This window comes from Tamandua tetradactyla, chromosome 8 (genome assembly GCF_023851605.1).
Source record: "Tamandua tetradactyla isolate mTamTet1 chromosome 8, mTamTet1.pri, whole genome shotgun sequence".
Lineage (NCBI taxonomy): Eukaryota > Metazoa > Chordata > Mammalia > Pilosa > Myrmecophagidae > Tamandua > Tamandua tetradactyla.
The window spans coordinates 66945017-66969794 of record NC_135334.1 but is presented as its reverse complement, the minus strand read 5'-3'; the positions used below and the strand labels follow the sequence as shown (position 1 = coordinate 66969794).

General features: G+C 36.9%; 2 protein-coding genes across 4 annotated transcripts in view; one reads left to right on the top strand and one right to left on the bottom strand.

The window, feature by feature from the left end:
• Positions 1–10069, bottom strand: part of RSF1 (remodeling and spacing factor 1) — a 185183-nt gene extending 175114 nt beyond the window's left edge. For both annotated transcript variants that reach the window (XM_077113472.1, XM_077113473.1), the window contains exon 1: positions 9586–10069. In XM_077113472.1, coding sequence (XP_076969587.1) covers positions 9586–9781 — 196 coding nt within the window. In that variant the 5' untranslated portion in view covers positions 9782–10069. The remainder of the gene's footprint in view (positions 1–9585) is intronic.
• Positions 9526–24778, top strand: part of AAMDC (adipogenesis associated Mth938 domain containing) — a 52141-nt gene continuing 36888 nt past the window's right edge. The window contains exons 1-2 of one of the 2 annotated variants that reach the window (XM_077113479.1): positions 9526–9654; positions 22942–23079. In XM_077113479.1, coding sequence (XP_076969594.1) covers positions 22948–23079 — 132 coding nt within the window. In that variant the 5' untranslated portion in view covers positions 9526–9654; positions 22942–22947. Of the gene's footprint in view, positions 9655–10198; positions 10332–22941; positions 23080–24778 lie in introns of those variants that run through there. The other variant, XM_077113478.1, reaches the window with a different exon arrangement.

Here is a 24778-nt window from a genome sequence, read left to right as displayed (position 1 = left end):
CTCCAAATCAGATCATATTAGTCCACCTGTATGAGACTTTGAGACCAGTGTAACATCACAAAATTCTTACCCTTAACTGTTATTATATCACTCGGTTCCTATCCCAGCCTTGCCTTATGATAATTAGGCAGAGGAACCCATGGCCACCCTTGAATAAAAAAATTAGATAAATGTAACATCACTACTCTGTTTACAAAAAAGCTTTCAGAGTCACCTAACCTAAGAGGCAAGAGCAAGAGAAAGTGTAACTGGATATTCATTTCATTATGCAGCCATTACAAATAAAGATATCTCATTAAAAAAAATTAAAAAAAAAATAAAAAACAACAACAAACCTCCAAAAGGTCTCAGTAACAATTTTCTGAGAATTCTGCAACTTCAATGAAAGACTGTAAAATAAAACATACTCATTCAAAAGCAGAGAAAATCTGGCCAACTAAGATTCTTTTTTACACACAAGTATTTTCACACAGTTGTATATAAAATTAATCAAATGTTTAAGAAATTACTACCATACTAACATTTTCACTCACAGTACACTCTAGGCACTTAGTTTGTGTTATATGCAGTTCCTAAAGTATTCTCAAACACAGAAATAATCATCTGATAGCTACATTTTTTCATATACAGAAATAATCATCTGATAGCTACATTTTTTCATAGGAGTTAGCAATTTTTTTTTCTTTATAGAGCCAGACAGTAAATACTCACACTTTGTATGTTAAATGTTTTCTGTTGCAATTATTCAACTTGGCCAGAACAATGAAAAAGCAGCCATGAAAAGAAGTTAAAAAAAAAAAAAAAGAGCATGGGTACTAATAAAATTTTATTAGCAAAAACAGGTGGCAGGTCAGAATTGGCCCAGAGGTTGAGAAAACCTTCTGGACCAAAAGGGGGAAGAGTGAAATGAGACAAAGTGTCAACGGCTGAGAGATTTCAAACAGAGTCCAGAGGTTATCCTGGAGGTTATTCTTACGCATTAAGTAGATATCACCTTGTTAGTCAAGATGTAATGGAGAGGCTGGAGGGAACTGCCTGAAAATGTAGAGCTGTGTTCCACTAGCCATGTTTCTCGAAGATGATCGTGTAACGATATAGCTTTCACAATGTGACTGTGTGATTGTGAAAACCTTGTGTCTGATGCTCCTTTTATCTACCTTGTCAACAGAAGAGTAGAACATACAGAATAAACATAAATAATACGGGGAACAAGTGCTAAAATAAAGTTTGAAATGCTAGTGATCAATGAAAGGGAGGGGTAAGGGGTATGGTATGTATAATTTTTTTCTGTTTTCGTTTTATTTCTTTTTCTGAATAGATGGAAATGTTCCAAGAAATGATCATGATGGTGAATATGCAACTATGTGATGATATTGTGAATTACTGATTATATATGTAGAACAGAATGATCAAAATAAGAATGTTTGCATTTGTTTGGTGTTTTTTGGTATTTAAAAAAATTTTTTAAAATAAAAAAAAGAATTGGCCCAGAGGCTGTAATTCCCTGACCCTTGTACGAGGCTCACTGAGGAAGCTTTAACTTCCGAATGCATGCATTTATTTTAAATATAATATTAAATCCAGTGAAACAGGAAATAAATTCTGCTCAATTCAAGCAGTAGCACTAACCAACATGTCAATTACTTTCAACTATCAATAGAAAGTATGTCATTCTCAAATGTTGGGCAAATGTTTGATCATTTTATAAACGTTCATTAAATACTTGCTATTACCTACAGTCACTCTCTGAATCCCTACCCCCAAGGAACTTACAGTCCTCATAAATTTATGAATACTGTGATATAAAATCTGCAAATGGTACATGGGAAGGTGAGAAGTGAAGTGGTCAACTGGTCAACTTAGCTTGAGTGACAGAGAAGCAGGAAAGATTTCACAGAGCCCCTGGTGTTTGAATAGCAGATTAAACTGACCACAGTGAGGAGTCAAGAGAAGGAATATGGGGAAAGCATCTTCATCTCAGAGGAAGAAAGGATAAGGCATGAAGATGTGAATCAACCTTTCAGATCTGCAAGTAGTCAGAATGACTAAAAGAGTGGCAATGAGGAAAGAAAAGTGAGATTGAATATAAAAGAGGACAGAGAAAGACTCAATAAAACTTGGTAACAAAGAAAGTGTGTCAGAGGTTAGACTCCAGAATGGCTCTTCTGTTTCTAGCATGGATGGATGATGGTAATATTCACTGTGAGAGGTAACTGAGAACTAGGAGGTAAATAAAAGCAACAACTCTTTTTATTCTTTTTTTTTTTTTTGACATGGGCAGGCTCAGGGAATTGAACCCAGGTCTCTGGCATGGCAGGTGAGAATTCTGACACTGAGCCACTGTTGCCAATCTTTCTTTTTTTTTTTTCCTTTTAAAGCCTCTTTAGAAAACTTTTAAATAATTTTTGGTAATTACAAGAGAAATATATATTTAGTATAGAATATAAAATGTGAAAAATGTAGGAAAAACTAAAAGAAAATAAAAAGCTATAATCTCACCATCCAGAAAATGATTAAACATGTACATATATATGAAAAAAAGGCTTTGAGGAATAAATATACAGACTCAACCTTCACTATTAATATTTTAAGGAAATTGTACTGATTTGAGCCATATGTGCACTTACATATTTAATTTTGCTATCCAAAAAATTTATTTTTCAATTATATTAGGTTGGAGCCTGGTCCAGTTGGGAGACAACTGTTGAGTTCTCCCCTCATGTTTTTGTTTCTTAATGCCAGTTTGATGCAAATTTCTGCTCAGAGTACTCACATAGTTCATGTTCTCTCATTGAGAATCTTATCTAAAATTACAAAAAAACAAAAAAACCACACCCTGGTTTTGGGCAGAAATGGTTCCTAAGTGTACTAATTTGCCCAGCCTCTAACCTGGTAAGATAATAAGCGCTGTACCAAATTTCCAGTTTCTTCAGAAATTTTTACCTTTTATTAACATAATGGAACAAATTATGAAATAATTTGGTATCAGAACTTCTAACATAATTTTTTGGGGGAGGAACCAAATTTACTATAAGTAACTTTAACGAAAAAATGTACTTTTCTGAGCAAAACTTGAAAGCAAAAGGTAGTATGAGCTGTGTTAAGTGATTAATGGAAAATAGGCCAGGATCAAATCTTGCCATCTTAATCCATGAAATTAATCATGCATACACAAACAATGGTGAATTGATATAATTCAACCAATAAAAAAAAATCCTTAAACTCAGGATAAAATTAAGGGCCTGTAAAGTAGGCATTCACTAAGAAAGTCATTCTTAGGACTAAATAAAGTAACTATAAATATTCATATGATACTGTCTAATGCTACTACCAGAATACATATACTTTTAAGTCAATTTGCTGTATTATCTAGTGATTTGGAAACCCAAAGAATATGATTTGTGAATTTCAGTGCCTTCCTCCTCCCTAACACACTGGTACAAATCCCTACAAAATGCCCTGGAGCAAGCAAGCACTGAGCATGCAAGTCAAGGAATGCTTAAAGTGGAAGAAACTACTCTTTCAGGTAGCTAAACATGGTGCAACTCCAGACATAGGAGATGAAAGTGAAGGGAAAGAAGAAGAGAAAGAAGAGTGCACACTGTTCTCTCTAGTTTGGCCTCAATTTGTCTGAGGCACCAAGATGTTTTCACCCGATTATATAAATGTGAGCAAAAATGTTTAAAACTTAGCTAATGTAACTCTTACAGGTATGACAAACACAACACTAAACAAATTATAAGTCAAAGCCTGTTGCAATATATTTCGCTAAAAAATATACATTACACTTGCCCATATAAACAGATATTTTAAAGATCATATTACTTCAACATCTATCTTTGTCACTAACCATAAGCTCTATAAAGTCAAGGATCTATCTCTCTTGCTTATTAAGAGCCCTTATCCATCTTGCTTATTAAGGTATCCTTGGAGTATAAGAATGCCTAGCATACAGTAAGAATATTCGCTGAAAGAATGAACCAGTTTTTAAAAATGAAGCTCTAGATTAACTCTTGTAAGCAATATTTAATACTATATTCTAATATAAAAAGAAAACATCCTGAAACCTTTCGTAATAGGATCTACCTTACAGTAAAAACAGAAAAAATAAAATAAAATAAACACAATTTATTAAAACTATCCCATCAACAGAGAACCAAAGAAATTTTCTCAAATCCAGCAACACAAATACATTCCTTGAATAAATGATTCAGGTTAAGATGTACTTCGGATCTTAGTTAGTCTTACTTTTCCAAACTTCCTATGATCATAGACATTATCATGAAATTGTCATAGGGGTAGTTTTAGCCTCTAATTTATAGACTGTAATTCACAGAGTATTACTGCACTTGATAATATCCCAAAGAAAAAATAAAACTTTGCATGGTGGCTGTAGTTCAATTTAATATATTTTTCTGGATAATTCCCATAATATTTACTATGCCTAGAATATTGCAAAACACATAATAAATGCTTACCTTTCTCATCAGTGAGGATGGCTGAGAATTACAACATGTCTAAATTGCAAGGTAAGTTTCTTAGTAATTAACAGACTAAAAAAGTAAGCCAGTGTGCAGTAACAGGCCCATTTCAAGTGAAAGTCCTTCTGTCACGATTAGCTTCTATCCCAGGACAATGACAACAATCTCCTTCCAAACCTCCATAAAATCTAGTTACCGCAACTCTGTGACATACCAATAATGAGGGAGAAGAAATACATTTCTCTCTTGACCTCTAATAAATGCCCTGAGTAATATTTCTTCAAAGCTGGAAGAGGCAAAATTGGAAATTGTCGACCACACTAGGCTCTGGCTCCAGTATTGCCACCAGTGATTTAACAATGTAGATCTATGCAACCCCTAATACAGTTGCTAACTGATTTTTCACAACAAATGGTGGTTCTAGTAATAGTAAAATCACCTTTCTACTTTACCAAGTTCACCAAGAAGTATATAGTCAGGCAATTCAATTAGAACCAGTAGGAGAGAACAAATGGAGTTACAGTTACAACTCCCATTAAATATATAAAAAGATATAAACTTGACATTTTGCCCACAAGAGGTGAACTACAAATCATTAAGATTATATGCAAAAACAAAGAAAACTAGTGATTCAACTTATTTAATATTATACAAAAAATTAAGTCAACAATAGTATAAAACAAAAGAATCTAACATGTTATCCATGCATACTTTGACTGTTATTAGATCTATGTAACTTATGAACCAATAATCACAATCAGACTGTCTTTAAAGAATGGAAAGATGTATTTCCCTCCTGAAAAAGAATGCCCTCTGTAGGAGATGAAAAATGCCTAAGAGTTTTGGATGCTGGCAATCCAACAATGACAATGTTTGTTTTTATTTTACCTACACCATATGATCACCCACCCACCTTATTTAGAAGGAAGCTAGAAAGTCCATAAAGAGGATGTAATCAGGAGGGATAAAGTAAATTGGAGGTGAATAGGTAAAACAACACCTTCATTTGACAATGCCCTTCTCCTATTCTAATATGAACTTTAAATTTAAACTTATTTTCCTGATAATTTTATCATATTAGTGGTCTTTCCATACAACAGTTTGAATAATACCAATGGTTAGTTGTATGCACTTGAAATCACTCTCTGTCATCTTGGTTTCTTCTCTGCAAAACAAAGGCAAAATTGGACACAACAGTCCTTTCTTTCTTGGCCTAAAATTCTATTATGACAGTTTCTAGAGCAGACAAACTTTCTAGGTTGCCAGCACCCACATCGATTTGGAAATTTTTTCACAATAACCCAAGCCAAAAAAATAACAATAATTAGTTCCATCTATTAAGCAGTTAGTAACCATTTGAAAAAGAAAATCTACATAAATTGAAAAAAATATTTTTACTTCATTCTTAAATAATCATAATTACTTACTTATGGAACGTGTTACTGTTAAGAATTGCACAATTTCTCAAACAATTTCTTCCAGTACTAATATAAACCAAACTCAGTGGCCAAAATATTAAAAGGAATGAAGGGCCAACTTCATTTCTTGTTCCACATTGATTTTGGTGCAGTACTTGAATTTTATCATAGCAATCCCCCCAAACCTAATCTCACAGAGATGTGATACCACTGAAAGGAATGTAGTACAATTTAATGTTTGAAACTATAAACTATTTCAAGCTAGTAGCTCATTTAACAACCAAGAAATGTCAAATATCACTATCTGCCTTGAAAATGTAAATTATCCAACAGCATCTCTATGAGTTTTTTGCAATGCCTGGTGTACACTGCTGCACAATTTGGAAATCCTGGCCTTATAGCAAGGTATTAAATAATTTAGTGGCTTTAACTCAGACAGAACTGGATTAGAAATCAAAACTGGAGTGTACACCATGTAGCCTTGGATAACTAACTGAACCTTCTGACCCTAAATTTCTATGCCAGCCAAATAATAATAATAGTACCAATCTCACAGAATAGCTGTGAGGAATAATCAGATAATGTTTGCACATACTAAATTTTGCCTATTGTTGTTTGTAAAACAAAACAAATAGTTTATGAAACAAAGTTTTATAATTGTCTCTGTGGAGAAAAAATAAAACATTCTAAGGTGAAGCTACAATGCCAAATCAAAACTTATAAACAAATCTTTAGGAAAAAGATCATAAAGTACTTAAGAAAACAGAGTACTACAGTTTCCTCTAAAGTATGTCATAATGTTGACACACATCACAATAAATGTATGAGTATTAAACTGGCAACTTAGAGGAATATACTTAAAAAGGCAGTTTCTAAAGGCTAAACATACTAGGAAACATGAAGTTTTATACACTAAGATTTTTTGATATGGCTCTAAGAACAGCCTTTAAAAAATACTTCAATTTGTTTAAAGCAAAACCTATTTGATTATAAGCAACTTTGCTCTCAAGAGCATAAAAGGTCAATATTGTGTTCAAGCTTCAATACTCACAATGTGCTAAAAATTTTGGTTCCAAATGCACTTATGTGCCTTTTATCTGCAGGCATCTTAATAAAATTTGTAAGACAAGAATATTTCTAAATGCTTGGTTTATGAAAGGATTTTTTAACATTATTTCATTTGACCCTTGGATATTCTATTTACTGAAGAAATTGAGGTCCATAGAAGTTTAGTGATTTACTCTACAACCTACAGATCAATGATAAAATCCGTACTTCTAACTCTTTCTGGTATACCACATCTTTCCAAAAAGACTGCTCAAATCTTGTCAATGGGACCAGTATTGTTTAAACAACTATTACAAGCAGGTTGACCAACATCAAGGGCTGAGAATTTTTTTCCTGTACAGTAACAGCATTTCACTTGCAGAGATTTTTTTCATCCACCAAGTATCTTGAATGGTTTAACATTAATAATTATTCTTAGATCACCTCATAAAAGGAACCATTTTTATCAGTCTTCTTTGTAAATGGTAATGGATGACTGAGCTATATGATACCTTTAACCCAGATTATTTCCCACACTGTACTCACCTAGTGGACCACTGGTGAGTGGTTATTCAACTCCAAATAAAAAATATGAAAGGTTTTAAAGAAGGGTATTAAATTTTCTTTTTAAGGAAAAATATTAAACTAGCCTTCACATTTTTTTCTTCCAGTACTAATATAAACCAAACTCAGTGGGCAAAATATTAAAAGGAATGGAGGGGGGGCAAGCAACCTTGGTACCACCCCAAATACAATGCCATCACAGAAAGGCTATGCCTGTCTTTCAACTTGATCCAAAATTCTAAAACCAACTTACCAGCAATCCTTCCATCCCCAATTCCCACATTTGTCTCTTTGGTAAATACATTACTATCATTTCCCAAGGTATTCTAACAGCAACTTACTAAGGTCTACCTCACAATGACTTTTTCCTTAAAAACTAATGCAAATGCAATTCATTCACGAAATTACGTTAGGACGCTTAATTTCTAAAGAAATTCTGCAGGAAGTTTTTATATAATGCATTTTATCACCTCCCTAGTTTACACCATTCAAAAAATTAGTCTTTTATATACCAGGATTTGTTAAGGGTGGAGGGGATTTGGAAAAGAAGGGATAAGGCCTATACTCTAACTGCTGTACTAATTTGAAACTTTGGTTGCTGTAATTTCTTATTCTCTCTAGGTAATATTTTTAAGAACTTCATACTTGGGCATTTTCTAGCAATGTAAATATATTAACAGAAACGTCTTCATTTCCATAGAGAATAGAAGAACGACCCTGCTTTCTTGGAAGGAAACAGCTATCTGTCGTGTACAATACTCAGCCCACTTTGCGACCGAATACAGACACACACAAAATGAAAAAAAAGACCTGTTTGGAAAATGTTTCTTCTCCAGTCAAAGGCTTTTCCCAGATAAAGGCAATGCTAAGGTGAGTACAACAAAAAGCCCTTCTCTGAGGGAAGAAATGTTCTAGAAAACGGAAGGCTTGAATTGGGAATAGAGGGTGAGTGTATGTGCTGTGTGAGGGCTGGAGGCAGCAGGCTCAGCGCTGAGATGCTCCAGCAGAATTACCAGCAGCAGCAGGAAGTTTCAATGGGGCCGTGCAGAGCATGCGCCCTGCACCCGCGCGGTGGCCTTATGTGGAAGGAGCACCACTTGCTAACACCAATAATAGACCAGCGGCACCAGAGAGAGAAACAAGAGCAACAAGCACCTTCTTCAACTGTTTCTCCCCTCTGTCTGAGCCCCTCCTCCAGCCTACATACAAACCACCCCACCCCGTAAATGGGAGGGCGACTTCTTCTTCCCTTAAGCCCTACAGCCAAGATGAAGGGGGAAGGGAGTGGAAAAAGTAGAGAGATCCTTTTCTATTATTTGGGGGAAGGTGGGGAGAGAGAGAAGGAAAACTATGGGGGTGGGTGAAGGAATTAATCCTCTCTCCAAAGTGGAGAAGCTGAACCTACTTTGCCCCCCACAGCGAGGATGGAGAATACTCTCCCTAAGGGGAGGAGCAGACCTCCCTACTCGGAAGGAGTTTGGGGGGTTAAATCCGCCCTTCAAGACAGGGGAAGAGGGACTAGAGCACTCTCTCGGGGGAGTTCCCACCAGTGGGAGGGAGAGTTGGAGTGTCCGCTGGCCTCCGCCCACCCAGGTGGAGGAAAGGAGTAGGCGCTCCGACGAGATGGGCCCAGCCTCCCCCGAGATGGTGGAGAGGATGGTGGGAGGAGGGGAGGTTGAAAGGAGGGGAGGAGGAGAAAAGCGCAAAGCTGGCCGGAACCTGCGCTCCCCTTCCCCCGCCACCCAAAGGGAGAAGGGGTGGGGAACAGGCCCCCGCCGCGGCAGAGCGGTCCGAGGGGCAAAAGACAAGCACAATGACCTCTCCCCGTCCCCAGTCAACACCTAGCCCGCGACGCCCCCACCTCCGCTCCCCGCTTGGCCGGCTGGCCCTAAGGGGGGCCCCCGCCCCGCCTCCCCTCAGCCCAGGACTCCGGCGGCAGGGCGGAGAAGACGAGCTCGGCGGAACTGCGTCCCAGGGAAAGAACAGAACCGCGGAGGCCCGAGGTGTCCGTGAAGATCTGAGAGTAGGAGCGCGCCAGGGCCGCTTCCCGCCGGGCGTTCGGGCCCCTAGCTTACCTTCTCCGTTGCCCACGTCCGGCGGCGGCGCCTGCAATACCCGCTCCAGCTCCGGGAAAGGCAACTCAGGCAAGTCGAGCAGCGGTCCGTAGCGCTCCAAGAAGGAGCAGACTACGGCGAAGTTGGGACATGAACCGGGGCAGCCCGGAGGAGCCATCGCCGCCACCGCCGCTGCCGCTGCCGCCGCCGCCGCCATTTTGAACTGGAGGATGGAGGAGGAGGCGATGGGGGGTAGGGGGAGTTGGGGTGCCGAGGAATGGTGGCGCAGCCTTACGAACGACAGGAGGCGCTGTCGAGTTAGCTTCCTTGTGGATCCGAGCGTCTCAAGCACGGCGCCGCAATCCCACAATACAACGGCGGCCCGGAGCAGTCGAGAACGGACTCAGACGGGGGAAAGAGAGGCACTCTGAGCGATTCACTTTCCGCCCTCATTCGGCCTCCTTCCCTCCCTCTAGTTCGCCCCTCCCACTTCGGATTCGCCACGGCCTCGTGTGACAGGGGGAATGAAAACAAGGAAAGCGGGGTGGGAGGCGGGCTGGAGGGGGGGAGGCGGGACTCTTTAAGAAGGATAACCAATAGATAGGCGGGGGCGGTGTTTCGGGTGATGGCTGGCAGAGAGACTCACGGGGCGGGGGCGGGGCGAGGGGGATGGGGCAGCACCTGGCAGTGAGCGATCAAACAAGTTGTGGTGCGCGGTAATGGGCGCAGGCATTTAAGAACGCTGCTCTTTTGAGAGAAGTTGTTAGGTGAGTTTTGAGGGGACTCTGGGAAATGGACTAGGCCAGAAGATGATGGGGAAAGTGAATAAAAAGCAGAAAAAGAGAATAGGGGAAAAAATGGCACGCTTCTGGGAGGAGGTTGGGAGAGAGGTAGAGGTAACCATAATAAGGGGATAAGATGGGACCTTTGCCAGGAGAGGTCTCTGCTAAAGTTTACTGGTGGGATTGCTCTTTTTGGGGGGGTACAAGAGTCTCAACTTTGCGAGAAGAAGACAGGGTCTGAGGGTATGGGGCAATGCTGGGGTCACCAGGGTCCGAGGGAACGGATTCCTGTTGAAGATGAGAGTCTGTGAGTGGTATAGGCTTCCACTGAAGGGGTGTGAGCATTGTAGGAGACTTGAAAAGAAAAATGTTTGTTAGAGGACAGAGTTCATTTCGTTATGAGGAGCGTGAACATTCTTCCGCAACCCCAGGAGAAAAACCACCAACCGCTAATAATTCAGAACAGAATATGCAACTTGGGAGACAATATACATAGTGATTAGGAGCTGAGCTTTGGATTCAGCCACAACTTGAGTCCTGATAGGACAACTTTATGACATTGTGCAAAATTCTTAATGTCTATGAATTTCTGTAAATAGGATGATAATGCTATCTACATCATTAGGTTTTACTAGATAATTTTACAAATTTTTTCGTAAAGGTTGAGATAAAGAGCACAATGCCTCGGCACATTGTAAGTACTTTAAAAAACGTTAGTTGCTATTATTTAAGAGTTCTTACAACGTAGATTGAAACCAGCTGTATTTATTTGGATTAAAGTTTCCTTTAGACAAAATCTCCAGACTGCATTTAAAACTTACATAAAATAAATAATAAAATAATTTGAAGCAAGGGTCAATACAAACCATGTACACTAGGATAATTTGTAAGTAAAGAAAGATAAAAAATTATGTAAGGAAATAATTGTATCAATAAAAAGGACCATGGTTACTACAATTAAACATTGAATTTTGGTCTGCATTTCCATATAACAAAAGCAAAAGAGGGAAAAACCATAGTGGGCTATGTCATTCTCATTATCTAAAGAAATAAAGCGTTTATCATGGAAGGAAAAGGTTCTTCCTGACAATTTATTCTTAGAGGAATATGTTACCTAGACTAGTGATTCATAAACTATATACAAATTCATAATATACAAATCCCTTTTAAAGGACAAAAAAACATTTTTTTTGAAATTTGGCAAATAATCTTGAAAATTACAGTTTAAGAATATTGATGTAAGAAATTAAAATCTTACTTAGGGAAAATGTCTTATGGTTGTGAATTTCTATTGCAAAGGGGAATTTTCATTTAGTGAGTGATAAAATAGTGTTTTTAAGCAATCACTGAAATGAAAACAAAACTAAATTAAAACATTTTTGTAGAACTCTTCTGACTGCTGAATATATGTCCCTAGAGCCTGGTGACCTGAAGGACCCTAGTTTAAGAAAAGTCTGATCCAGAAAATATTAACAACAATTTTGCAGAACACACACACACAAAAAAAACCATACAAAACAGACCTTCATATAGTTAAAATTATTTGGTTTGGGTGGGCCACGGTGGCTCAGCAGGCAGGAATGCTTGCCTACGATGCCAGAGGACCCGGGTTCTATTCCCGGTGCCTGCCCATGTAAAAAATAATAAAAAAATAAAAAAAATTAAAAATAAATTTGGCTTACATATAGGCTTACTTAAATAAAACCTGGGTGTACAATACTAAAAATATTTTTGTGAAGGAATTTCTGTAGAGAGACTCTTCATACTCAAAAGATTTATGGTATTTTGTGACCCCTTACCCACCCTCCCACTCTCCCATGAGGTTGTAAAATTACATTTTTAAAAAGCAAAAAAATGCATTATGCTATTGTGTGTTTTTTCTCTCAGTATTCACACTTACTCAAAGAAAGACTGATGAATAAGGTTAGAGTTTCTGCTTTTTCTGATTGTGATTAGCATGGAAACATAGTTCTTGGGCATCTGAAAGTTATATCCACCTAAAAGGTAGGAGATGTTTTACTACAAAGCAGGGTTTAAATCATGCCATGATTAAGTCTGTTCTTGAAAAGAAGATAAACAAGAACCATAATGCCAACATCTCTTGCCTTTCTGGGTTGAGAGGTTGTGGGTTATAAGAGCATAATCCAAATTTATGCAGTTAAGTAACTGAGTTAAATATACCTAAAAAGAATGTAAAGGTAGAAAAAAGTAGCTTTTTTTTTTTGACATGTAATTGATTCATTTCTACTGCGAAGAAAGAGGTCTTTAAATAAGCACTAAATTATCTACGCTTAGTCTGACTTTGTTTATAAGAAAAATGTTAACAGTTCAAATTTCACATCTTAAGGGGAAAAAAAGACTATTTGCTCAGTCAGAATTAATGAACAGATTAAATTGAAACCAACCCAAATGTTCATCAGCAAAAGAATGGATAAAAGAATTGTGATATATTCTTATAATAGACTGCTGCTGATACTGATACACATTACTGACACACAGCAGTATGACTGAATCTCAAAAACTCGTACAATTGAAGAAGGCAAACTCAAAGAATAGGTGCTGTATGATTCCCTCTGTATGAAGGTCAAACTAATTCTGTGGAGATATTCTCAAATCACAATGGTAGCAGTGTGCCTTACAGTAGACCAATTTATATTTATTTATGTCTCCCCACGCATTATCATTGCATTTGTGCACGATTTTTCGTTTCTGTTTTTGGTTTTTTTGAAGTGATATAAGCTCAGTAAAAATGAATTAAACTGAGTTATGTATTCTTTTTTTCCGCTTGGGCAGGCACGGGGAATTGAACCCACGTTTTGCACATGGCAGGTGAGAACTCTGCCTGCTGAGCCACCATGGTCTGCCCTATGTGCACACTGAATTGAATTATAGAGTCAATTCAGGGAATTCCTTGTCAGAGAATGAGCAAATTTATTTCCCTTTGCTTTAAACGCACTTTGAAAAGTGTTGATACATCTGGAGGTGTGCCAATGTATGTTGTATGTAGTGAAAAAACCTATGTATCAAAAGGATTAGGAACCTTCAAGAGAGTTTAATAAGAAAACATATAAAAATAAAAGTCTCAATATAAACCTATTTTCTGGTTCTTTGTCTTGATGATAACTGACTTCTGTGTTGCAATAAATAGAATTTGCTTCATTGATGATGGTAACTTTAGAAGTGTCTTACTGACCACCTCTTAAGAGTTATGTCTAGTCTATAGTTTTCACTTAAAAGCGTAATGAAGATTAATTTCTCATTACACCTCATGGTATAGTTATTTGACACAAAGGTCAGGAATTGTGTTGTGTGGTTTGATGTCTTGCATACCAAGGGCTGATATTCCACTGGTGTAGAATAGGAAGGCTGTACCAGTTGTTAAAATACTGAAATACTGAACTTACTGCCAGTTGCAGAGTAGACCCTGCCTTGATCCTAAATTCACTCTTGCCACATTAACTACCCTAGTCTCTCTCTGACAGCTCTCAGCAACAGCACATTTAATACTGATGTACCAGAATCCTATTCCAACACTTCACTTCCATTTTGATGAAGTCAGTACCTATGTTGTGCTCATTATTAAGAATTTTTTTAACTTTTTTTTATTGCATAGTATAAGATATATATAAAGCAAAGAAATAAAAAAGCAATAGTTTTCAAAGCACTCTTCAAAAAGTGGTTACAGGGTAGATCCCAGAGTTTGTCATAGGCTACCATACAATCCTCTCATATTCTAGCTGCTACAGAATACAGGAAGCTAGAGGGCTTAAATACTTTTTATCATCACAATCGACTTTTTTTCCTTCTTTTTTGTGAACAATAACATATATACAAAAAAGCTATAAATTTCAAAGCACATTGCCACAATTAATTGTACAACAGATTGCAGAGTTTGGTATGGGTTACAATTCCACCATTTTAGGTTTTTATCTCTAACTACTCTAAGATACTGGAGACTAAACGAAAATCAATATAATGAATCAGAAATCATGCTCATTTGTTCAGTTCTACCTTCTCTGTATAACTCCACTATCACCTTTGATTTTTATCCCACACCTTAGGGATATGTGGTCTATGCCCCTTCTAACTGTTTCATGTTGGAAGGGCTGTCGATAATATGGGATAGGGTGATGGAACTAGTTGATATTCTTGAGAGGCTGGCTCCTCTGCATTTCAGGACTTATCTGGTCCAAGGAGACATCTAGAGGTTGTAAGTTTCTGGAAAGTTACTCTAGTGCATGGAACCTTTGTAGAATCTTATATAACGTCCTAAATGTTATTTAGGATTGGCAGGAATGGTTTTGGTTGAGGTTTGGCAAGTTATGGTAGGTAACAATGTCTAACTGAAGCCTGCATAAGAGGGACCTCCAGAGTAGCCTCTTGAGACTCTATTTGAATTGTCTCAGCTGTGAAAACCTTATTTGTTCCACTTCTTTTCCCCTTTTTGGTCAGAATGGCATTGTTGATCCCATGGTGTCAGGGCCAGGCTCATCCCTGGGAGTCATCTCCCACGCTACTAGGGAGACTGTCACCTCTGGATGTCATGTCCCAACTAGGGGGGAAGGCAATGATTTCACTTGCAGAGTTGTATAGAGAGAGGTCACATCTGAGCAAAAGAGGTCTTCCAGAGGTACCTCTTAGGACATACCTATAGGTTGGCTACACTTCTTCTACATGCATAAGTTTCACAAGAGCAAGCCTCAAGATCAAGGGCTTGGCCTATTGATTTGGACATGGCCTAATGTTTGACACAGTATAGGGTCTACCCCAATGATAGCATACAATATCTATCCTTTTGTATCTGGCTTATTTCATTCATCATTATGCCCTCAAGGCTCATTCATCTTGTCATGTGCCTCGGGACATCATTTTGTCTTAATGTTGCATAATATTCCATTGTATGTATATACCAAATTTTGTTAATCCACTCATCTATTGATGTGCATTTGGATTGTTTCCATCTTTTGGTGACTGTGCGTAATGCTGCTATGCACATTGGTGTGCAAATGTCTGTTTGTGTCACTGCTCTCAGCTCTTCTGGGTATATACCAAGTAGTTGTATTGCCGGGTCATAGGGCAACTCAATATTTAGTTTCCTTAGAAACTACCAAACTGTGTTCCAGAGCAACTGTACCATTATATGTTCCCTCCAGCAGTCATAAGGGTGCCAATTTCTCCACATCCTCTCCAATAATTGTAGGTTCCTGGTTGTTTAATACCAGCCATTTTTATAAGTGTGAAGTGGTATCTCATTGTAGTCTTGATTTTTAGTCTGGTATTTCCCTTAAAGCTAATGAAAATGAGCACGTCTTCATGTTCTTTTTAGCTATCTATATTTGTTCTTCAGAAAAATGCCTATTCATATCTTTAGCCCATTTTATAATTGGCTTGTTTTGTTGTTGAGTTATATGATTTCTTTATGTGTGCAGGATATCAAACCTTTATCCAATGTGTGATTTCCAAATATTTTATGCCATTGAGTTGCCCCTTCACCTTTTTGACAAAGTCTTTTGAAGCATAAGCATTTGATTTTCAGAATTCTCTCTTTATCTTTGACATTCAACAGATTAATCGTAAGATGGTGTGGTGTGTATCTCTTTGGGTTATTGCTGTTTGTAGTTAAGCTTCATGCATATGTATATTCATGAAATACTCTTTCTGTCCCTTTCTCTCTTTCTTCTGAAAACCTCAAGAGAAAACTAAAGTGTCAGATTTAAGAGAGCCTCAATAAGGCTAAGTGCTGATTTCTCACAGGAAGTCTTGGAGGCAAGAAAGCAAAAGCAAAAAAAAAAAAAAAGTACTAACCAAGAATTCTATATCTCACACTGTCTTTCAAAATGAACGCTTAAGACATTTTATTTGTGACATTTGAATCAGATTAAGGTACACACTCGAAGGAGTGTGTCACTACTAGATTGAAAGGAAAGGATACTAAAGTAATAGATCAAAGTCACAGGAAGAATAAAAATCTTTAGTAAAAGTAATGACATAGATGCCAGTACTATTGCATTTTTATTTTAACCCCACTGTTTACTCCGTACTGGATCTAAAATGCAAATGCATACAGTTAATGATAAACTAATGGGTTTGGATTAAAATATATAAATATGTAATTTTGGAGGCAAATTCTTTAAAGACGGGGTGACAGAGAAGTATAGAAACATAGTGTATGCATGCTATTGAAGATAAGTTGGTGTTTCGGTTTGCTGAAGCTGCCAGAATGCAAAATACAAGAAATGGTTGGTGTTCTAGTTTGCTAGCTGCCGGAATGCAACACACCAGAGACGGATTGGCTTTTAATAAAAGGGGATTTATTTTGTTGGTTCTTCAGAGGAAAGGCAGCTTACTTTCCACTGAGGTTCTTTCTTACGTGGAAGGCACAAGATGGTCTCTGCTGGTTTTCTCTCCAGGCCCCTGGGTTCCAACAACTTTCCCTGGGGTAACTTCTTTCTGCATCTCCAAAGGCCCGGGCTGAGCTGCTGGTGCTGAGATGAGGAATGCCGAGCTGCTTAGCAGTGCTACGTTGCAATCTCTCATTTAAGCACCAGCCAACTAAGTCAAACATCACTCATTGCAGCAGACACGCCTCCTAGCTGACTGCAGATGTAATTGGCAACAGATGAGGTTCACGTACCGCTGGCTTATGTCCGCAGCAACAAGACTAGGTATGCTCACCTGGCCAAGTTGACAACTGAATCTAACTAACACAGTTGGCTTTAACAAAGGGGATTTATCAAGTTACAAATTTACAGTTCTAAGGCCATGAAAATGTCCAAATTAAGACATCAGGAGGAAGATACCTTCTGTGGGAAAAGACTGATGGCATTAGGGGCTCCTCTGTCACTTGGGAAGGCACAGGGCAATGTCTGTTGGACCTTCTTTCAAAAATGTCTCAGGGCTTCTGTGGGTCCTTCCTTGCTTGTTTCTTCTGGGGCATTTCTATCTCTGAGCTCTCTCCATTTTGTCTGCCTTTTATCTTCTCATAAAGGACTCCAGCAAGGAGTTTAGGACCCAACTTGAATGGGCTGGGTCTCATCTCCATGGAAACAATCTAGCGAAAAGATCTTTAGCAGGTCTGCCTCCCACAAGAATTGCTTAAAAGAACAGTCTTAAAGGTTAAAATAAATTGGGTAGATGGAAATACTAGTGGTCAATGGGAGGGAGGGATAAGTGGTATGGTATATATGAGTTTTTCTTTTTTTTCTGGAGTGATGTAATGTTCAAATAAGTGATCATGGTGATGAATATACAACTATGTGATATCATGAGCCACTGATTGCACACCATGTATGGAAAGTTTTTATGTTAAGAATGTTTGTATGTTTATATGTTAAGTTTTATCAATAAAATTATTTTTTAAAAAAGAGCAGTCTTTTCTGGCATACAAAACATAATTAATGGGGCAGTAACAATGAGGGGTATTATGTTATCCTTCACTGTATCTAATAATACAGGAGAAAATACCCAAAAGGACATTATTGGTACATACCAAAATTGGCATAGAGACTGTAAGCTTTATATCAATATTAAATATCCTTAACTTGATAAATATATATATACTTACAGTGGTTACATAAGGGAATATCCTTGTTAGAAAACGTGCATGGACATATAGGTATTCAAAGAACTTCAAGTAAACAACCTACTCTCTAATGGCTAAAAAATAAATACAAAATATGTAGAAAAATGGACTATATGGCAAATATAGCTAAATATTAAAAGTTGGTGGATCTGGAAAAAAAGATTTGATTTTGAGGAGTTCCCATTTATGTATTTTTTTCTTTCATTGCTTGTGCTTTGGGTGTAAAGTTTAGGAAGCTACCTCCTATTACTAGGTCTTAAAGATGTTTCCCTACATTTTCTTGTAGGAGCTTTATGGTGCAGGTTCATATATTTAGGTGTTTGAGCCAATCTGACATAATTTTTGTATAGGATGTAAGGTTCTCTTTCATTCTTTTGGCTATTGGTATCCTGTTCTCCCATGCCCATTATTGAAAAGACTGTTTTTTCCCAGTTCAGTAGATTTGGGGGCCTTGTTAAAGATCAGTTGACCATTGACTTGGTGGTATATTTCTGCAGTCTTTATTTAGTGCCATTGGTCAATACTTCTTTTTGCCAGTACCATGCTGTTTTGACAACTGTGGCTTTATAATAGGCTTTAAAATCAGGAATGGTTTCACATTTCATTCTTTTTAAGAATATCTTTAGCTGTTTGAGGTCGCTTTCCCTTCAAAATAAATTTGGTAACTAGTTTTTCCAAGACTTCAGTATAGGTTGTTGGAATTTTGATTGGTATTGCATTGAATCTATAGATTAATTTGGGTGGAGTTGGCATCTTGGTTACCTTTAACCTTTCTCTCCTTAAGCAGGGACTATCTTCTCACCTTCTTAGATCTTCTTTGATTTATTTTGGCAATGCTATGTAGTTTTCTGTGTACTGGTCTTTACATCCCTGGTTACTTATTCCTAGATACTTGATTCTTTTAGTTGATCTTTTGAATGGAATTTTTTCCTTAATTGATTACTCAGTTAAGTCATTGCTTGTATATAGAAACATTACTGATCTTTGCACATTATTCTTATATCCCACAACATTGCTGAATTTATTATTCAAGAAGTTTTATCATACAGTGGACATAAAGCCTCCTGGATTGCTCATTCCACTTTGAAAAGCTCTGTTAGTTCTAACCTTACTTCTTGGTGCTGATTTTAAATCTTCTAGCCTCCAAGGAGGCTCATGCTGAACCGTAACCATGCAGAAAAATTCCTATCTTGTTACCACCAGAGTTGTGTGAAAGAAGAATGGGCATGTGTAAAATACTGAATTAGAGAAAGGATGTTTATTTCTCTACAGAAAATAAGTCTTATAAACTGATGGAAAAGGAAAAAAAAAAAAAGAAGCTTTGTCATAGATTTTTCAGGATTTTCCAAGTATGGTATCATGTCATTTTCAAGTAATGAATGTTTTACTTCTTCCTTTCCAATATAGATGCCTTTTATTTCTTATTCTTGCCTGAGTGCTCTATTGAGAACTTCTAGTACAGTCTTGAATAATACTAGTGACAGAGAGCATCTTTGTCTCATTCCTGATCTTAGAGGGGAAGGCTTTCAGTCTCATGCTTTTTGAGTCTCATGCTCATTGCACTGTAATACAGTGCAATGCTGGCTGTGGGTTTGTCATATATGCCCTTTATTGTATTGAGGAAGTTTCCTTTGATTCCTACCGTTTGAAGTGTTTTTATCAGAAAAGAATGTTAAATTTTGTGGAATGCTTTTTAAGCATCAGTCAAGATGATCGTATGAGTTTTCCCTTTTTATTTGTTAATGTGCTGTAATACACTGATTGATTTTCTTGTGTTGAACCATCCTTGCACTTATGGCATTAATCCCAGTTGGTCATGGTGTATAATTATTTTAATGTTATCATTGAATTCAATTTACTAGTATTTTTTTTTTAACGAAAATCCTCTGAATTTATTATTTCAAGCCAAGTTCTCATACTAGGTTCACAAGAGTTTAGGAGAAGGAATGAGCATGAATAGGGCCTTTTAAAAGCTCATGATGCAGGAGAAAGATCACCCACTTGATAGTTTTGTAGATAGTAATAGTAAAAACAACTGCTCTTTGTTGCAAGTATTGGTTTAAAAAAAGTTTTATTTTCTATTATCCTGCATCATGGGGGTTTTTAAAAAGTACAGCTATTTTTTTTTCCTTCACTATGTTCAATTTCTCTGAAAATACCAATTTTGAGTGCAGTAGAAGCAATTTGCATCTTTTTTTTAATCTGACTATTTTTGAGATCCATCTTTATTTTTTATTATTATTTTTTTTTTACTTTTTTATTACCGGAAAGAAAAAAAAAAGAAATTAACACAACATTTAGAAATCATACCGTTCTACATATGCACTCAGTAATTCTTAACATCATCACATAGATGCGTGATCATCGTTTCTTAGTACATTTGCATCGGTTTAGAGGAACTAGCAACACAACAGAAAAAGATATAAAATGTTAATATAGAGAAAAGAAATAAAAGTAGTAATAATAGTAAAAAACAACAACAACAAACAAATAAACAAACAAGCAAACAAAAACAAAAAAAACCCTATAGCTCAGATGCAGCTTCATTCAGTGTTTTAACATGATTACTTTACAATTAGGTATTATTGTGCTGTCCATTTTTGAGTTTTTGTATCTAGTCCTGTTGCACAGTCTGTATCCCTTCAGCTTCAATTACCCATTGTCTTACCCTGTTTCTAACTCCTGCTGAACTCTGTTACCAATGACATATTTCAAGTTTATTCTCGAATGTCCGTTCACATCAGTGGAACCATACAGTATTTGTCCTTTAGTTTTTGGCTGGATTCACTCAGCATAATATTCTCTAGGTCCATCCATGTTATTACATGGTTCATAAGTTTATCTTGTCTTAAAGCTGCATAATATTCCATCGTATGTATATACCACAGTTTGTTTAGCCATTCTTCTGTTGATGGACATTTTGGCTGTTTCCATCTCTTTGCAATTGTAAATAACGCTGCTATAAACATTGGTGTGCAAATGTCCGTTTGTGTCTTTGCCCTTAAGTCCTTTGAGTAGATACCTAGCAATGGTATTGCTGGGTCGTATGGCAATTCTATATTCAGCTTTTTGAGGAACCGCCAAACTGCCTTCCACAGTGGTTGCACCCTTTGACATTCCCACCAACAGTGGATAAGTGTGCCTCTTTCTCCGCATCTTCTCCAGCACTTGTCATTTTCTGTTTTGTTGATAATGGCCAATTCTGGTGGGTGTGAGACGATATCTCATTGTGGTTTTGATTTGCATTTCTCTAATGGCCAGGGACATTGAGCATCTCTTCATGTGCCTCTTGGCCATCCGTATTTCCTCTTCTGGTAGGTGTCTGTTCAAGTCTTTTTCCCATTTTGTAATTGGGTTGGCTGTCTTTTTGTTGTTGAGTTGAACAATCTCTTTATAAATTCTGGATACTAGACCTTTATCTGATATGTCGTTTCCAAATATTGTCTCCCATTGTGTAGGCTGTCTTTCTACTTTCTTGATGAAGTTCTTTGATGCACAAATTTTACTAGTATTTTTGTTGGGGATTTTGACATCTATATTCATTTTGGAGATGGCCTGTAGTTTTCCTTTCTTTTTTTTTTTTTGAATATTTTTATTGAAAAATCTTCATACACAAGCAGTCTATACATGGTATGCAATCAGTGGCTCACAGTATCATCATACATGATCAAAACCATGATTGTTTATTTTTTTTTAATATTTGCATCACTCCAGTAAAAGAAAGAACAAGAAAAAACTCACACATTCTGTGCACTTTGCCCCTCCCTCTCATTGACCAGGAGTATTTGTATTTACCTAATTTATTTTACCCCTTATCACCCCTATTGTTTGTTTATTTTTAGCCATATATTTTTACTCATCTGTCCTTTCCCTGGATAAAAGAAGCATCAGACAGAAGGTTTTTGTAATTACACAATTTGAAAGTTATGTCTTTATAGAAACTGACTCCACTTTTATGACCATGGTAAATGTAAAATTGGAGGCTTATAATACAGCATATAGAGGACTTAGATTTACGTAGAAGCTGGAGATGGGTGAACGGTTAACCAATGAGGTTGAACTCAAATGTAAGGGAGTAGACAGAAGTGAAGGTGGTTCACTAGTGGGTCTATAAGTAATATTACCATATTGAAGGTGAACATGATTGAAAAGGGTTGTACAGACCTATGTGTCTTGGGCATTTTCACATCTCTGATGAGCATTTGTTCAGTGCCATCAGCCTGCAAAAAATGGGTGGCTTAGGCCTTCTCAGGTCTTTGATGCACATATTCAAAGCTTCTAGTCAATATGGAATATATGGGGAACTTATCAAACCCCCTATGGTTCTCTCACCTCTAAGACATTCCTGTTGAAAGTTCTGCTGCTGAAGTATACCATTCTGTTGCTTGCCCCAAACAAGTACACAACCTTAGGCAAGTGGAACTGCCTGGTCCTATGTTTGCTTGCCACCAAGATCACCACTTTAACTCTTAATGCTCAAAATCAGTGCTGCTAGCAGCAGCAAAGTTGTAGGTTTCTGTGGCCTGACCTAACCTGATTCAACCTATGTGTCGTACGGAGTGGGGTATGGAAGTAGTCCCAGGCAGGAACAACAAAAATATTTCTTTTCTTATCCAGTGTTCATGAATAAATACCTATCCATTTGTAATACTGATTTTGAAGGTGTTAGTTGCTTTTGACAGATTTTGCAGCTTTATAGTTGCTTTGTAGGGAGAGAATATGTTGACCTCTTACTTCATCATGCCAAAGTAAGTTTTCACCTTTTTATTTTCTCTCTCAAAAAAAGATCCCATAGATTCCCTCCAGAGTCTGGAAGTAATAGTTGGATAATTTAGAATCCCAAGGGTAAAATTTTACTTTTTAGACCTGTTGGGAATAAACGCTAACCATATCAATGAGAAAGATGCTTCTGAAATAATAGAGAACCATGGCTACCTAATCTGGTAAATTTGGAAATGTTTCAACTTTACTTCTTAACTGATTTGTTATATTTTTCTTTCAATTTCATTTAAGGTCCTTATGTCTTCCCCTGAAATTGCTTCTCTCTCCTGGGGGCAAATGAAAGTACAAGGCTCAACTAAAACCTATAAGGACTGCAAAGTGTGGCCAGGGGGTAGTCGGGCTTGGGATTGGAGAGAAACAGGAACTGAGGTAAGATATATTAGTGTTCAGTTCACACTGCATGAATGTCACCAAATGAATTCCATAACAACCAAGAAAAAAGGTAACTATTTCTTTGTTTTTTTGAGATGTAATTCGCATGTTATGTGAACTCATAAACTTCTGCAACCGTTACCACTGTTTAATTATAGAACATTTACCTCACTCCAAAGAAACATCCCTAAAAAAAATTTTTTTAAGAAGGAAACCTCAGACCCATTAGCACTCCATTCACATTCCTCCCTCCCCCAACCTCTGACAACCACATCCTACTTTCTGTCATAGATTTGCTTATTCTGGGCATGTCACATAAATGAAATCATTCAGTGTGTCAACACTTGTGTCTTCCTATTTACACTTAGTATAAAACTTTTAAATTTCGTCCAGAGCATGTATCAGCACTTCATTCCTTTCTGTTTGTTTGCTTAATTTTATTTTTTTCCATTTTATGTTTATGCAATATTCTAGTGTATGTATATGTGTGTGTGTGTTTATAAATACATGTACATTTTATTTATTCATTCATTAGTTGATACACATTTTAGTAATTTTCCCTTTTGGCTATTATGAAGATGTTATGAACATTTGTGTACAAATTTTTGCATGAACAAATGTATTAAACTCTCATATAAACATAGGAGTGGAATTGCTGCCTTATATGGAAACTATATATGTTTAATCCTTTGAGAAACTGACAGTTTTCCAAAGTTGCCGCACTGTCTCTTGTATTTCCACCGGCAGTGTGCGATGGTTCCAATTTCTCCACATCCTCAACAACACCTAGTATTGTGTTTTTTACTCGAGCCATGTGTGTGGATACAGAGTAGTATCTCATTGCAGTTTGAAATTGCATTTCTCTAATGAATAATGATGTTGAGTTATCTTTTCATGTGCTTTTTGACCTTTGTAAATCTTCTTTGGATAAATGTCTGTTCAAGCAATGTGCCCATTTTTAAAAATTGGGTTGTCTTTTTGTTGTTCAGTTGTAAATGTTCTTTATGTATTCTGAATACTAGATCCTTGTCAGATATATGAAGTACAAATGTTTTCTCCCATTCTGTACATTATCTTAACACTTTCCTGATGGTATACTTTGAAGTTCTAAAAGTTTTAAATTTTCATGGTTTCTGGTACTTTTGGTGTTATGTCTAAGAGAGCAATGCCTTATCCAAGAGCATGAAGATTTACACCTATATTTTCCTCTATGTTTGATACTTTTAGCTCATATATTTTAGTTTTTTTTCCATTTTAAGTTAATTTTTGTATATAGTGTGACATAGGGGTCCAACTTCATTCTTTAGTATTTGGATATCCAATTATCCTTTTGTTTTTTGAAGGATTATTCTTACCCTCCATGGAATTGATCTGGTACCCTTATTGAAAATCACTTAACCATTGATGTATGGGTTTATTTCTTGACACTTTATTCTAGCATGTTGATGTGTTTATTCTTATCCTAGTAGTACAGCATCTAGATTACTGTAGCCTTCTAGTATGTTTCAAAATTGAGAAGTGTATTTCCTCCTACTTTACTATTCTTTTTAAAGATTGTTTTGGCTATTGTGTTTCCCATGCATTTCAATATGAATTCTGGGATCAGCTTAACAATTTCTAATTTCTCCTGAAATTTATTTCTTGATCCATTGCTTATTGAGGACTGTATATTGTGTTTTTTAATTTCTACATATTT